Source organism: Biomphalaria glabrata, chromosome 14 (assembly GCF_947242115.1).
Source record: "Biomphalaria glabrata chromosome 14, xgBioGlab47.1, whole genome shotgun sequence".
NCBI classification, from domain to species: domain Eukaryota; kingdom Metazoa; phylum Mollusca; class Gastropoda; family Planorbidae; genus Biomphalaria; species Biomphalaria glabrata.
Window position 1 is genome coordinate 7,008,065 of NC_074724.1, and position 16,392 is coordinate 7,024,456.

The following is a 16,392-nucleotide window of genomic DNA, read 5'->3' on the forward strand; positions in this document are numbered from 1 at the left end:
AAACCCTAACCCTAACTCCCAGTAAACCCTAACCCTATGCATAAACGTGCGTACAGCACACACACATATATATCATATATATATAAAGCAGGATTTCTCAACCTCCGGCGAAAACAAAACAACTGGGGCAGCGCTCTAAGGTTTCCTAGTGGGCGACGCCAAAAGTGTTTTCTTGCATTCTTCAATGTAGAAACGCATTCTCCTGGCATCTACTGCTCATTATTAATCAATGAAGTACGGGGCGAATCCCCGACGCCAAAAGCGTTTTCTTGCATTCTTCACTGTAGAAACGCATTCTCCTGGCATCTACAGCTCATTATTCATCAATGGAGTTCGGGGCAAAGCCCCGACTCCAAAAGCGTTTTTTTGCATTCTTTACTGCAGAAACGTATTCTCCTGACATCTACAGCTCATTATTCATCAGTGGGGTTCCGACGCCAAAAAAGATTTCTTGCATTCTTCACAGAAGAAACGTCTTGCATTCTTCACAGAAGAAAAGCATTCTCTTGACCAAACGTTCATTATTCATACTACTAAAAAAGGACTTTTCAAATAATGTTGTACTTGAAAAGTATTCTAATATGAATGTATAGGCCCTAAATACATTGCAAATAAAACCGATTTTTTTGCTTGAAAAGGTAAGATAACCCACATATTTAGATGTTGGCTTTGAGGATTGACGCCGAAAAATAATATTCAATAAAATTGAAGTATAAATTGTGAGTTATAGTCCCAAATGTATTTAACTAACAAAAGTTGGGAAAAGGGACTATGAGAGCATCAATCGAGTTAAGAACTCATCTCAATCGTGACTCTTATACTGAAAAATTTCGTTTGAATTCTAACTTTCTTAAAATAATTATTATAAATTAATGTGAAATTACATAAACTCTGTCTGGAAATGGGAGGGGCGGTAGAGTTAAAACGATTAATCCTAGCTCCTTTAATATTTTCTGCTAAAGATAGCATTTGGCATTAAAGAATAGGGGTGGGGCGACTAATTTTGTTCACAAACTATGATTCTCTATAAAAATAGGACCGCCACCCCACTCAGAGGGCTAGAGTGGGGAGTGCAGTACATGCAATCGCCCTCCCCCCAACCCTACCGAATTGGCAAGATACCAGAAAGGGATTGACATAATATAAAATTTATATATTAATTTAATTAATGTTGTTCACAAATTATGATCTCTCCATAAAAGTAGGACCGCCCCCCCCCACTCAAAGGGTTTAGGAGGGAAGGGCAGTAGAGGTATTTGCCCCCCCCCCCCCTCCAATCGGCAAACAGGGAACAACATAATATAGAGATCGGTTAAAATATCAATAACAAGTTTTAATCATACAGATATTTAATTGATTCTGTTAGCAAGCTGTGATTTCTAGAAATAAATTGAACCGCCCCCCCCCCACTCGAAAGTGTAAAGGGGGGGGGGGGGAGGGATTGATACCATCGCTCCATTCCGACCCCACCAAATCGGCCAACATACTAGAGGGGGGGGGGGCGAAATAATCTTAAAATAGGTTGAAATATAAATAAATGGTATATATTATTAACATAAGTAATAAATACAAATTGTGTAAATTCTATACTAAAATTCGTCCGCGATCGCCCCTACCGCCCCCTCCCCCCCTGGATCCGCCAGTGTCTCTTACCACAATGTTTTTAGTTTGGTTTTTGTTTTTGTTAACAATGCTTTGTAACTTAAATGACATTCATTTTAAATTATTATAATGCACAACGTATACATATATTTAAGAAAATCAAATATAAAAGAAAAAGAAAGCAACTAAATTGAGTTCATGAGTGCGATATAACTTAACTTTATAAACATAAAGAGAAACTTAGACAAATAAATGAAAAAAAAATATCTAAATATATATTTAAAAAGTCATCTAAGAAATTTGTACTTACAACTTTATCTTTTACTAATGTAGAAGTTATTTTTCTTAATCGATATTTTAAAAAAATATTACATTTTTACCAGTTATAATTTATTGACTAATTATTTTTTTTTATTGATTCGTGTTTTGTAAAGTACAATAAACAAATTATCAAAGTTTAACTTGATCCGAGAATGGGTGTAAAAGAAATATCGTGTACAAGATTTTTTAACAGACAGACAAATAGACATAATTGATATTAGCTTTGTAATAAAGAAACATCTTTAAATAAAACGACAGAAAAATAATTTTATGGACGCAACAATAAAATATTATTTTACAATTTAAATCATACACAAATTTTCAGGCTATATACATAATTCTGTATTGCTGAAAAAATATTTTTAAAAGGCTTTTTATAATGTCAAGCTTATCAAATTCTATATATTTTTTTTACTAAACACACCAAAGACTTTATTGATTACATTTTTAGCAAAGAAAAATTAGTCAGCGAAAGATTTATTGAAGTAACCTTCTAACAAATGCACTTACATTATTTAGTGTAATGTTGAATTCACACAATCCTTTAGGGAATACATGTAAAAAACATGTTATATTAAGATCCTGCGCTGAATTGATTGAACAATTAAGCTTGTCATAAATAGCTGAAAAAAAATACACATACTTTAATATTCTATATTAGTTATACAGAAATTATACTGCTAAAATATGTAAGCTTATTACTTAATAAAGTAAGTTATAAAACAATTAAATATGTTTATAAATGAATGATAACCTTTTTACTTAATATTAACTAAATAAATTTAAAAGCTTCAAGATAGGTCTAGCTATTATCAATGTAATACAATTTTTTAAATAACCTTTGTCCCTAATTTCTGAAGTTTTAATACATCCAAGAGCAAAAAGTTTATGATTATCATAATCTAATATTTTAATCATTACTTTATTCGCTAAGAGGAGACTTCTGAAGATTTGGTGGACCAAGGAATGCATTAAAATTATAAAAAAATAATTTTATCTTTCTAGCAATCTCAGTAGTTTGACATTCTTTGTATTAAATGTATTCTTCCATATTTTTTGACTTCGTATTAACAAGAAAATAATTGGCATGCATATACGAACCCCCGAAGGACCGAATTAACAAAGATTTTCATATCAACGAAAAGGCAATTAGCACAAAATTTTATTTTATGTAACTTTTTTTCTGACGTGGGAAAAGGGGTAATGGCAGTCGAGTTATGGTGGAATAATTAAGAGTAAGATGTAATATTTCTTTTTTTGTTCTGATATACCGTTATTACAGCAATACAAATGAAAATAAGTTTTGTCTCTGCATTGTTATATAGCCGTGAATAGGTGACATGTTGTGTCACAAATGGAATCGAGGTGTACTTAGCTTCATAATTTTTGTGTCTCTTAGGAACGGTATTAAGGCTTCAGAAGACAATATCGAGTAAAAGTCAGGAGTGAACCAACTAAAACTTTTGGAAAATCTGATGAATTATTCAACCGCATTCAATTTGGACCAAAGCAGAAGGTTAAAAGATAGACCATTACATATGAACCTCCAATGATTCATTTTAATTAGCTCTCTGTGCAAGAAACTCAGCCAGCTGATGTTCACTCAAATCTTGGCATCCACCAGTAAATTAGGTGCTTATTCGACACAATCTGCTTGCAATATTAGTCGCTTAGGGAGCCTAATTAAAAACACATGCAGGCTGAAAACAAAATAAAAAAAAAACTGTGATACGACTGGAATTATCTGAAGCCACAGGCGTAGTGAGCAAAATATGCGCCATGGCCAATGTACTTTCCTCCTTTAATATAACATAAAAATATAGGCTTAGAAAATGTATTTAATAATAATATAATAGAAATAAACTTAGAATGTATTACCTAACTAAAGTATTAGTACAAAAACAAAATTTAATAAAATACTCTGAAAGACACAAAGATAAAGGCACATTCCTCGTCCCATATGCTAGGACAAATTTGTACAAATACTCCTTCTTCCCTAGTGCTATTAGAGCATGGAATGGGTTGCCTGAGCTAGCCAGGAAAACCAGTGACTTGGCAGAATTTAAGTCATTGGTTAATATGCATGACTAAATGCATGACGCGTAGGACGTAATCATCTTCTTTTTTGAAGTAACGTCTGTATTATATAAGATAAGATAAGATTAATTATAATTTTATTTCTAAAAATACTCTACTGTTTTCGGTGCGAAATAGAAATCGAATAATACGTGGTGTTTCTGAATTTTAAAATAATATGTTCTAAAATTCAATTATCAATCCAAAATGTATTGCAACTAATATTAACATGCATGGTGTGTAGATTATACAAAATCCTTTCAACGTGGATATGGAAAGAATTTAAAATATTAATTTGGTAGGCTTTAAATGTTAAAAAAAATAGGCCTATCGTTATTTAAATTTGTTCCATCTACCAATTCTTTTTTTAACTGTTTTGATTAAGCAAAAACTAATCATAACATCATAAACACAATCCATTTTTGTCAGCCTAGAATCTATAATTTGTAGTTTTCTAGACCTGTGGAGACGAACATCAGCAATGCTGTGGCAATCGAGGAGAAAATGAGACACTTTTCCTCTTTCATACCGCATCAGAGACACCGTAAGTCGAAGTTTTCCATGAGCCATGCGAAGTATGAGCTAACGGGCCCGTCCTTTACTTTGTTACAAAACCTTCATCCTCCTGGGCGGCCTCCACCACGAAGAAGAGCGGCCAGGACGCCTTAGTTGCTCCCAGATTTAGCGGGCGTTTTGGACTTTTTCCCAGCACTCCAAACATTTTTCTATTTTTTTTTTTTTTTGGATTGCCAAAGCATTATGGAAACTCACAGTCTCAGCCTGCCAGGAAGATGATGTCGGCTCTCAATGTTGACCAAGAATGGTGTTACTTATCACAGAAATCTGACACAGTACTACTGATTTAAATCAAGCCCATTTTTATAAAGTTAGGCTTCGGTTCCGTTTGATGTTATAAATTTGGTAATAGTAAACTAATTAAAGTAATATTTAATTTATTAGTCAAAAACACTTATACTTCGAACTTTAAATTCATAAAGATAAAACACAAATAATGTGCAACGTACTAGGTACTGTATCTTCAAACATTAAAAATACCAATTGCTGCAGTCAAAGTACACAAAACATCGAAGCAGTAAATGTGATGACTAAACAGAGATAATAGTTGTTTAATTTTAACATTTTGGCTTCTTGTCGTTTGTATTTGATATATGTCAGCATTTCTAATGCGTAGGAGCTACATCAGGGGCGTAACTAGGGATTTGGGGGCCCGGGGGGATTGACTTCTTTGGGGGCCCCTTACATTTTGACATTCGACATATGACATGAGATAATGTACGCAAAAATAAATAAGCCCCAAATCAAATTGGTTCAGTATATCAGTAGACTTTTATTAGTTAAATATTGCACAAGTGACAAATCTAAATTGATATCGCTTCACGTCGTGCATTCTGTGAAGCAAAGACATCTATAACATCAACTACATCGATACTTTCTAGTATTTGTAACTTCACTGACATTAAAACCATGATAAGCCTTTCTTGCGTCATTGTGCTCCTGAAATAGTTTTTGATGAACTTGAGCTTTGAGAATGATCTCTCACATGACGTAATGGAAGTGGCCTGAGTTAGCGGTATTCGGTATTGCGAGCTTTCATTTGATAAAAATTTATTGCAAAGACGAAAGAAGCCTATTTTCTAATTCAAAAAAATTTTTTTTGACATTATGCTTATCCCTACCCAGACTAGGCCCCGCGCGATCCGTTTCGCACAGGGCCCCGCAAATGCTAGGGCCGGCCCTGCTAGTAGATATCACTCTTAAGAACTTTAAAAGGAAGGGTGTGATAATAACTTCAAAAGGAAGGATTTGTTAATATTATATGATATTATGTCATTATTTTTTGTTTATGTTTTGTGTGAAAGCAAAAGGATTAGATGTAAATAAAAAGAGAGTTTCCATTGAATTGAGGAAAGATGAATAAAGGGGTAATAACTCGAGTGTGAAGTTTAATTCTGAAATAATAGACGCCAAACCCGAATAATGGGCAATTTTAGCATTATTAAGAATAACTTTTAGATCTGTTATACTCGATTCTGTAAATTTTGCTTCAATGTTAATTAGTGTAGCCATATAATACTCGCCATTTAGCTCTATTAATTGTAAAGGTAACAAGATACCTGGAATTCGCTGTATATCATGCAGTTTTATTCGTGGCAACAAAGTTTAAAATGTAGGACTAATTTTCTTTTTAAATCTGATCTCTGTGGGAAAAAAATATTTTTAAAATGTCAACAGTCAACGTACTGATAGACGTAGATCTAGTCTTTGTGATAAATTTAATCCATAAATGTTGAAAAAAAGACACCCGTTGACACTATTTGTCAATCAAATATATTAATTTATGTATTTACAAATAAATTTCGGACACCCATTTGCCATTTGGGGGCCCCCCCTAGGTGGGGGCCCGGGGGGATTTTAAAATTCTCCCCCCCATCGCCCCCCTTTAGTTACGCCACTGAGCTACATAGAGGCTGGTTTCGGGTGGGGTTATTGCCCAAGAGCTCTCGACTTAGAAGGGGCACGCGCATGACACTTGCCTGGGGCTCAGCGTACTTTTATATATATATATATATATATATATATATATATATATATATATATATATATATATATATATATATATATATATATATATATATATATATATATATATATATATATATAAATTTTATTTCGAAAACGGCTGTAACGATTTTCTTTAAAATTTCACGGTATGTGCATAATAGTGAGAAAAAAATTATCAACTCATTGAGCACATCAGGAAAACACGAAGTCGACCGTTATATTGGTTTGAAAATGCCTCATTATCGAAACATTTTATATTGGCAAGAATGTTTTATGAATGAAATTTTCTATATTACGTCAATGGGGAAAAAATTGACACCGCTTACGTCACTAGGCTCACAGCAGTACACTAAGACTTTTCATCGCAAACAAGAAAAAGTATTAATGATTTATTTGGCGTAATTAAACATTTGCGCACCATCTTATTGTACATTGTTCCATTATGAAACTAAATATCTTTATGTATGATAAGTTTGATAAGTTATTGTGTTTTAAAGGCTTTATAAATTGTTTACACTTTAATTGCGTACACCCGTAGGTAGCTTTTACTTTGTTATTATTTTGCTGGTGAATTATTGCAATGTGTTTAAGCTTCGAAATCTACTGTCCCATACCAAAACATAGAAAATGGTCATAACACAGCTTATCTATGCCTTACTTGCACAACCAGGGCCGGCCCTAACATTTGTGGGGCCCTATGTGAAATGCGAGGACTGCGTGTGGACCAGTAAGGGTAGGGATAAGGATAATAAGTGAAAATAAAGATTTTGCATTAGAAAATAAATTCGTATTTGCATTAAATTTTTATTAAATGAAAGCTGACGATGCCGTTTTTTTATATCACGCGTAGGATTGGCGTTTACCATATTGATTGACACCCCAAAGTGACAATTTTGTCTTTTTAAGGACATTTTTATGAGTTTCAGGAGATTTCAAAACAAGGAGACCACGGGAACCCTATTATAAATTATAATGGTTTGATTTAATAATTTACACCTAAAATTAGCGCGGTGCTTTTGAACCTTCGGAGTCTACTGTGGCAGCATAGGCCTAGGGCTGGCCCTGATGATATAGAGCTCGCGGTCAACGAATTTTCATCACGCTGCTACTTTTTTTTTTTGGTTAACCTATAAACCTCGGTAAAACAGAAGTCATGTTCCAGAAGTCACCCAATAAAACTTACTCAGCCCAAAGATCACCGCGCAAGACATCCCTTAAAGTGGTAGATAACTTCACATTATCTGTAAAGCATAGTATCAAATGACGAATTGCTTCAAAGAGAGGTTGATATGTGATCAGGGATAGTCGTGCTTTTGGACGCCTCCAAGCGAGAGTGTTGCGAAATAAATCGCTCCGCCTGTTTACAAAAATCAGTGTCAACCAGTGATTCGCTCAACCCCTCTATGTGGATCTGAGACATGAATACTTTATAGAAAGCAACTAAGACTTCTTGAACGACTTCACCGAAGACCGCAATACAAACAGCGATATTCTTGCAAAATTGTATGAACTTCTTATAATCCGACAGTCGCACTTTGCAGGGCACTTATTCAGTATGGGGGACGAACATATTTCTGGTAATCTTTTTTTTTTAGTAAGCTGAAAGGTTGTCGAAGTAACAGAGATGCCTCACAAAAACGCTTCTTTAGAATACTAACGCGATGTTTTTAAGTTTCTTAGGTGCACGTTTTACACTTCAAAAAAGATGATTACGTCCTACGCGTCATGCCTTTAGTCATGCATATTAACCAATGACTTAAATTCTGCCAAGTCACTGGTTTTCCTGGCTAGCTCAGGCAAACCATTCCATGCCCTAATAGTACTAGGGAAGAAGGAGTATTTGTACAAATTTTTCCTAGCATATGGAACAAGGAATGTGTCTTTATCTTTGTCTTTCAGAGTATTTTATTAAATTTTGTTTTTGTATTTGAAGATTATGGTTCAGTGTTTTATGTATAATTGCTACTTTACTTTTGAGTCTTCTGTCCTGAAGGCTTTCTAAATGTAGTGATTTTACTAAAGGTATTACTCTAGACAAATGTAAATATTCGTTTGTTATGAATCTCACTGCTCTATTTTGTGTCTGTTCCAGTTTCTTAATGTTTTCTTGAGTTAAGGGGTTGAGGAGGATGCATATGCTATTATTATTCTCTACCAGAAAGTCATGAGGATGCATATTCTATAATTGGCCTAACCAAGGTTAAATAACATTTTAGTTTTATGCTCTTATTTGAATTATAGAAATTCCTTTCAATAAACCCTAATGCTTTGTTTGATTTTTTTGTAGTTTCATCAATATGTGGATTCCATGACAGTTTTTTTATTTATTATAACACCTAGGTATTTTGCGTTTTTAGTCTGTGTTACTGGTTTGCCATGAACAAGATAAGTGGAATTGATTTGTTTTAGTTTTTTTGTTACTCTTAACAACTGACATTTTTCTGGGTGGAAAGACATGCTTCAATTTCATTCCCATTTCTGTAATTCATCTAATTCTCTTTGTAAAATATCTGTGTCTGGTGTTGTTTTTATTGTTCTATATATTATGCAATCGTCTGCAAATAATCTAACTTTTGTTCCTGAACTAATGCAATTTGGTAAATCATTTATGTAAATTAAGAATAGTAGTGGACCTAAGACTGTTCCTTGAGGTACACCTGAGTTTACTGTTATCGGTGTTGATTTAGAGCCATTTATTTTTACAGTTTGTACTCTCCCTATCAGAAAATCTTTAATCCACTGATACAATGTTACCATTAATGCCGAAATATTTTAATTTTTTAAGCAAACTATGGTGGTGAACTTTGTCAAAAGCCTTAGAAAAATCTAGTAAGATAGCATCTATTTGTTCACTATTATCTAAACCTTTTGAAAAATCATCAATTAGTCCTATTAGTTGTGTTTTACATGATCTATAGTTTATGATCTATATGTTAACACAATTTAGATAATCCAAAACGTTCAGTAGTATCTTCAAATTGCTCAAATACATATTTTCCTATCCTGGAATTCCTATAATAATGAAGATATTCTTTTTCAGTAAATTCTTTAAGGCACTCTACTGTTTCATCGTAGAAGCTCTCCAATTCAGCATCGGATGTTGGGGCATATACTTTGTTAAGGCTCTCTCACGGTGTTGAGTATTTAAATTATAACTAAGTCCGACTGGAGGTAACACTGAACTCAAAGTACTTCAGTAACACCGGCGAAATGCCAAAACACTCAAGATATGTAGTCGACGCTGATGTTGGTCAACAAATATGTTTAATGATCAAGAAGGGAATCGTCCGATGTCAACTTTGTCCGTAAACTACTTCTTAGTCTTGCTGTGATAGGAAAAGCGTCTTGTCTCTATCCAATCCTAGAGCGTTCTTCTTTTTTAACAAACTTTACCTCATCTTCGCTAAGTAAGACTTTACCCCTATTCTCGAAACAAATATCATGTCATAACAACTTAAATAATTGTTATGTTGAGAGTCTCGAAAGGGATTACCCTGCTGATTACAGGAAAGTAAGCGTGACGTCTAACACACAACATATTTTTTTTTATAGCAATTCACACTTAATGCAAACTATTTCATAAACATCAAAATAGTAATTATACAAGAAATAAGTTTCACGCGCATCCGACAACAGCCTCACTCTTGATATCCTGCTGTGAACTGCCGCTGAAAGTGTAATAAGTCTGGATTTGACAAAAGTCAAGGGGCATATATTAAAGATGATAATAGCTACATGTATTTACATATTTAAGGCTTATAGATTTTATCTGCTGATAAAGTTGAAAGTAGTCTTAGTCTGAGAATTATAGTTGGTCTAAGTGATTTAATTTTTCTTATAGTTACTATTACATTTTTAGTTAGTATATTAATTTAAGGTATCTTATAATTTTACTTTGTCATATAGATATAGAGTGTAAGATATCTTTCGTGTTATAAGCTATTCTTAGAGTATAGTTAGTCATTTTAATAAAGTTTCGGCCTGACCATTTTTCAATAAATATATTAACTTAAGTTCATATGCATAAATCAGGACAAATACAAGACTATTTGCTTCAACACCCTTATAATCTAGTGAAAGAAAGCCCATATATATATATATATGTTAATATACATATATATATATATATATATATATATATATATATATATAAGGTTTCTTTTCGAGTCCAAAGATTAGTAAGGAATGCAGCAGCCCCAGCTGTGACCTACATATTTAGCCACATCCAGGACAAGCATAACCATTGTCCACAGGTGGTCGATTTAGATTTTCTTTTCGCCGCCTGCGTTTGTCCTCGGCAGCAAATTTTCTTTTGATCTCAAATGTGTATCTCAAATGTGTATCCCAAGGCCTTCGTAAGTGACCTCTAGCTTTCTCGTTCCGACGCCGCATGCAGCCATGCGCTGTCTTCTATGTCATCCAAGGAAAGTTGACGCCTAAGCTGGTCTTTGAAGCGTTTTCTTGGGGCGCCTCTGTTACGTCGACCACCTTTTAGCTCACCAAATGGACTGCCTTTGGCATACCCAGCGTAGCTGTCGGACTATAAGAATACCCTCTATACCAAGCATGTCAAATTCATTTTGACTTGAAGGACTGCAGCCGAAAAATCAGTTGGAAAACATAAGTCTACTAATTTTATGTAAATTAGAAACAATACAATAGAATACAAAACTTAATGGCATACCTGTCACTTAGTTTAATTTGTAGTACTATGTTATACATGGGAAAAAACTATGATTACGAAATTTTTTCGCTGTCCTGATGCTTGACATCTTTCTGGGATATAATTTATTAATTTTGAAGTTTGTTTGCCATTGACACTTTCATCACTGATGACAAATTTGATTAGATAATCTCGAACAGTGAAGTGTTTTTGTGCCTACCTTTCATTATGAAAAAGAACTGCTCACAAGTGCTCGCAAACATAAAATGAATTCTAGCTGCACTGAAAATGAGCAAATTTAAAATAAGCATCAGTCTCTCATATTTTTGCAAGCGGCTTTGCACCAACACCATACGTTTAGCGTAATTTCGTTTGACATTGTACTCTTTGGGCACACGAATGCAGGAATTGCATATTACACAGTGACTCTCATTTTATACCAATGTGCAAAAAATTATTTAACTCCCATCTTTCTTGAAAGAATCTATTTTCGTCCTAAGCTTTTCTTATAGTTACTGATTCGTCATCATTCTGGGAAATTAAATGTCGCTAAACTAGTGTGAATTGTCTTGTGACTGCAGACAGTTATGAATATAGGAGGCCTAGTAGTCAATGAAACTATATAGAATGGCTCACTGATAATTTATTTTTTTTGTAAGTATATTGCTTATTTTTAGCGATTAAAAACAATAATTACTAATTAAAATTTAACAAATCAACAACACACTTAAAAAATTATTCGAAGTTACCAAATCTAATTCAATTTAAAATACATTTTCGTAAAATTATTTGTTTCCAAAAATCTGATCATTGTTGAATACTTTATAAATTCAACAAAGTTGATTGTTACGTTTTATTTTTTTTTTTTTTTTTTTTTTTTTCCAGAAAACGATTTACCTAAAAATTAGTGTTTGCTGCTAAACACTTAATAATTTAACATTATTTTCATGATTTTTTAGGTGGCCAAGCGGGTCGCAAGCAAAGTGGTAGCGGGTCGCATGCGGCCCGCAAACACTGACGGAATCTACATCCGGTTTCGTTCTGACGGCAATGTGTTCCATCTCCTGCGTCTACTATCCCATACAAGAACAAAGGAGATGGTCATAACGGAGCTTCTCTATACCGATGATTGCGCCCTGCTAGCTCACAATGAACATGACCTCCAGAACGCGGTAAACGAATTTGCATACGCTGCCGTCTCTTTCGGCCTATCTATAAACATCGGGAAAATAAGTCATTTTCCAGAAGTCACCCAATGAAACATTGTCAGCCTCAAGGATCACAATGGACAGCTCCTTAACGTGATAGGCCACTTCACATATCTAGGTAGTATAGTGTCAAATGGCGCCTCACTTTCAATGGAAGTTGATGACCCTCTGACCAGGGCCAGTAGCGCTTTCGGAAGCCTTCAGGTGGTGGAACAAATCGCTCCGCCTGCCTACAAAAATCAATGTCTACCAGGTGATGGTACTCTCAACCCTTCTATATGGCTCTAAGACATAGACACTATACAGAAAAAAACTATGACTTCTTGAGCGCTTCCACCAAAGATGCTAGCGCTTCATCATGGACATACGGTGGCAGGACTTCACTACAAACAGCGATGTCCTTGCGAACGCCGGTATAGACAGTATAGAGGGACTTCTTATGGTCCGACTGTTAGGCTGGGCAGGGAACGTATCCCGTAAGGGATACGAACGTATGCCAAAGACAGTCTTTTTTGGTGAGCTAAAAGGTGGTCGAAATAACAGAGGCACCCCAAGAAAACGCTTCAAAAACCTGCTTAGGCGTCAACTTTCCTTGGCTGACATAGAAGAGAGCACCTGGCTGTATACGGTGTCGGAACGAGACAGCTGGAGGTCAATCACGAAGGTCGCGGGATAGACATTTGAGACCAAAAGAAAATCTGCTGCCGAGGACAAACGCAGGTGGGGAAAAGAAAATCTAATTCGACCACCCAAAGATAATGATTATGCTTGCATTGGGTGTGGCAAAATATGTAGGTCACAGCTGGGGCTGAGCAGCCACGGAAAATACTGCATTCCTCACTAATCTTCGGACTTGAAGGCAAGCCTTTTATATATATATGTTACGTATTTCTGAATCTTGTGGCTAAATGTACTAATAGGCACAGAAATAAAAACACTGTCAAGAACTTGACGACTAAACTTTCAGCTTCATATAACTTTATTGTCTATTAACTCTAACAATTTGTTACTGTAACATGTAGCGTAGAAGACGGTACAATATCTGTTTACATTTAGCTATATTTTGTTTCAATTCATTTCTTCACTTCGTTGCAATTCCTCTCTTCTCAATTTGCATCGAGCCGTATTCCACAGAACAGACCAACGACACACTTCCCAGTGTCGCTCCAGGTCTCCGAAAGCTGAATCAAGTCGTACTCAAGTCTTCCGAATCAGAGCCGCACACGTCGACTGTATCGACTGTAACGGCTCAAGTCCACTGTATTTTGCTGTATAGACTTTAACTACAGTAGTCCACTTCAGTTAACTCTACCCTAGTTAACTTGCATTGAATCGTACACATTTCTCTTCCACTAGAGTCGCACACGTCTTACATCGTCTGTATCGACTGTAACGGCTCACTCACGACTGACTTTCACATTAAATCTTTGGCGTATATAGAGTCCATAATCGCTCCTCCAAATTAGCACAAACACTGCTAGTATCATCTGGAATAACACGTAAGGAAACGTCACATCCTGTCTTTGTTTATACATGTAGATTCCAGAAAAAATCGGCTGCAGTGTCATCTTGCCAGGGTCACAAGTTGTGACCTCTATCTGTCACTGGACATTGTTAGTGCCTTCTAGAATAACCCGTAACGACACGTCATATCCTGTCTTTGTTTATACATGTACATTCCAGAGAACACCCGCTGCTGTGTCATTTCGCCGGGGTCATACGTTGATCTCTACCTATCACTGTTCATTTGTTACACTGCCCCCTTCTTAGATCTGTTTGTCCCGAACAGATTCTACTTCATCACGATACTGATGAAATCGATCAAACGATCAAGTAGGAAGCTTTGGTGGTTGCCCCCTTCTCAGAGATGTTCTTTCAATCTGGCTGTTGTCCATCTTCTTTCCATAGAAGAATGGGAGCCTCATTTTTCATCAGGTCCTCACAAATGTTTTCATTAATCTTGGTATGGAAACATCGACCTTCAGATGATGACAATGGGCACTCTTGTCGAGAAAATTCATCAGCATTATAACAAGTTCGTGCTTCACTGGCTGAGTTTTACATTTTCAAGCATCTTTTTACAGAGCTTCTTCAGATATAACTAGGTTCATCACAGTACAGCAATATTCACATGCTTGTCTTTTAAACAACAGCAACTGACTTGGGTTTGTACAATGTTGGGTTGATCTTCTTGTACAGTTCTGTCACAGATGGTTACTCACTACAGTTCTGACATCTTAAACTACTTTTTTTCTGTCCTTCTTGCTTCTGACTTGATTATCGTTCTTCTAAAACCTCTTTTATACTTCATCAAACCTATTCTTATGATGAATGTTCTTAGATTATTCTTTAGTGGATTCACACTTTCAACTGATTCGTAAGGCTTTCTTCTTTGGTTTATGGTCCCGGACATAATCTTTCTAACAACATGGGCTATGGAGTTTCGTTAGTGCAGGTGGGGGTCTATCAGTGGGAGAAGTTGTGGGCTTGTTTTCTAACAACATGGGCAGTGGAGTTTCATCAGTGCAGGTGGGGGTCTAACAGTGGGAGAAGGGGTGTTCTTATATCTTGATCTTGTTGGAGTCATCCACGATGCACTCTGCATGTGTCGCTTTCTCCGCCTCCTCCATTTTATATTTCTTTGGCTGCGTTGATGTGGTTGTTTTGCTTTCTTGTCGATTAACACATAGGAAAGTATTGCTGGTATTGAAGAGCGGAAGCAGATAATTAAGTAGTACTAGAAGTTTGAGAATGTAGCTGCTGTTCGAAGGCAGTGAAGACGTGAGTATGGTACAGAACCACATTCAAGGTTAACAATTACACGTCTACGAGACAAATTCTAAATTCATGGAACAGTGTATGATGTGCATAAAGGTCGATCAGGGTGACCTCGTATAGCTACAAGTGATGAGTCCACAAATGCGTCTTGGAACTGTTTCAACGTTCACCTCAAATCGTTAATATGCTGACTCCATATTACCTGCCATTCTTGCATTATACGGTAATGATGAGTTTTATTTAAAACAAGATGGCGTCCCGCCGTACTATCACAGGGAAGTACGAGCATACCTGGATCACAATGTGCCTGGCCAATGGATAGGACGCAGAGGACCAATCGAGTTTCCTGCACGCTCTCCAGACCTCAAGCCGCTGGATTTCTTCGTTTAAGGCACAGTTAAAGATGAGTTGTACAAATGTAAACCACGTCACCTGGACACACTGTGGAATGAAATTCAGGCGGTGTGCGCAGAAATCTCAGTGGACACTTTGGTACGATGTACGGAATCAGTGTTGACTCTTACTCAGCAATGTATTGATGCTGAGGGCCACCAGTTTGAAAATTTACTCACATTTATTTTTCCGATTGGACATTAAGCTTTCCATGTCTAGAAATTTAACATTGTAGAACGGCAAATAAATTGTCTATGACAGTTCAAAGTGTGTATACATTTTTTGAAGCACCCTGTATATATATATATATATATATATATATTGTTATAAACCTGGTGGTAGCACAGATGGGGGTAGTGATGTGAGTATATTCAGTCGACGCAAATCGCCCCAGGCCAGCGCTATACGAGTGGTCAACTGTGACGAGTTACGACGGTCAGCCGAGACGAGTGTCAACACGGCGGTTCGTTAAGGATCGAAGGCGGTCCGGGATGGATCGACGTCGTGAACAGAGCTCAGGAGCGTCACGAGGGTTGTAGTCATCTGACCACCTAGAAACGTCGAGAGGCGTTCTGTCCGGTTCAAGAAAGCCAGTAGGGACCCTATATAAGAGCGGAAGTGTCGCAGTCAAGACGGTTCACGGCAGGGGTTCAGAGCCCGGTTCACTACAGTCCGGTCGACTACAGCACAGTTCAGCGGTGTGGTTCTGTACGGAGCATTACTAGGGTTCAGTGCGGAGTACTGTCAAGCACAGTTGAGACGACTGGC

At 36.2% G+C, this 16,392-nt stretch overlaps 1 protein-coding gene across 5 annotated transcripts in view; it reads right to left on the reverse strand.

Annotated features, from left to right (window-relative positions):
- Nucleotides 1–16,392, reverse strand: part of LOC129922841 (uncharacterized) — a 65,015-nt gene that overhangs the window by 25,875 nt on the left and 22,748 nt on the right. For all 5 annotated transcript variants that reach the window (XM_056010536.1, XM_056010535.1, XM_056010538.1 and 2 more), the window contains one exon: nucleotides 2,434–2,546. In XM_056010536.1, the coding sequence (XP_055866511.1) occupies nucleotides 2,434–2,546 (113 nt within the window). The remainder of the gene's footprint in view (nucleotides 1–2,433; nucleotides 2,547–16,392) is intronic.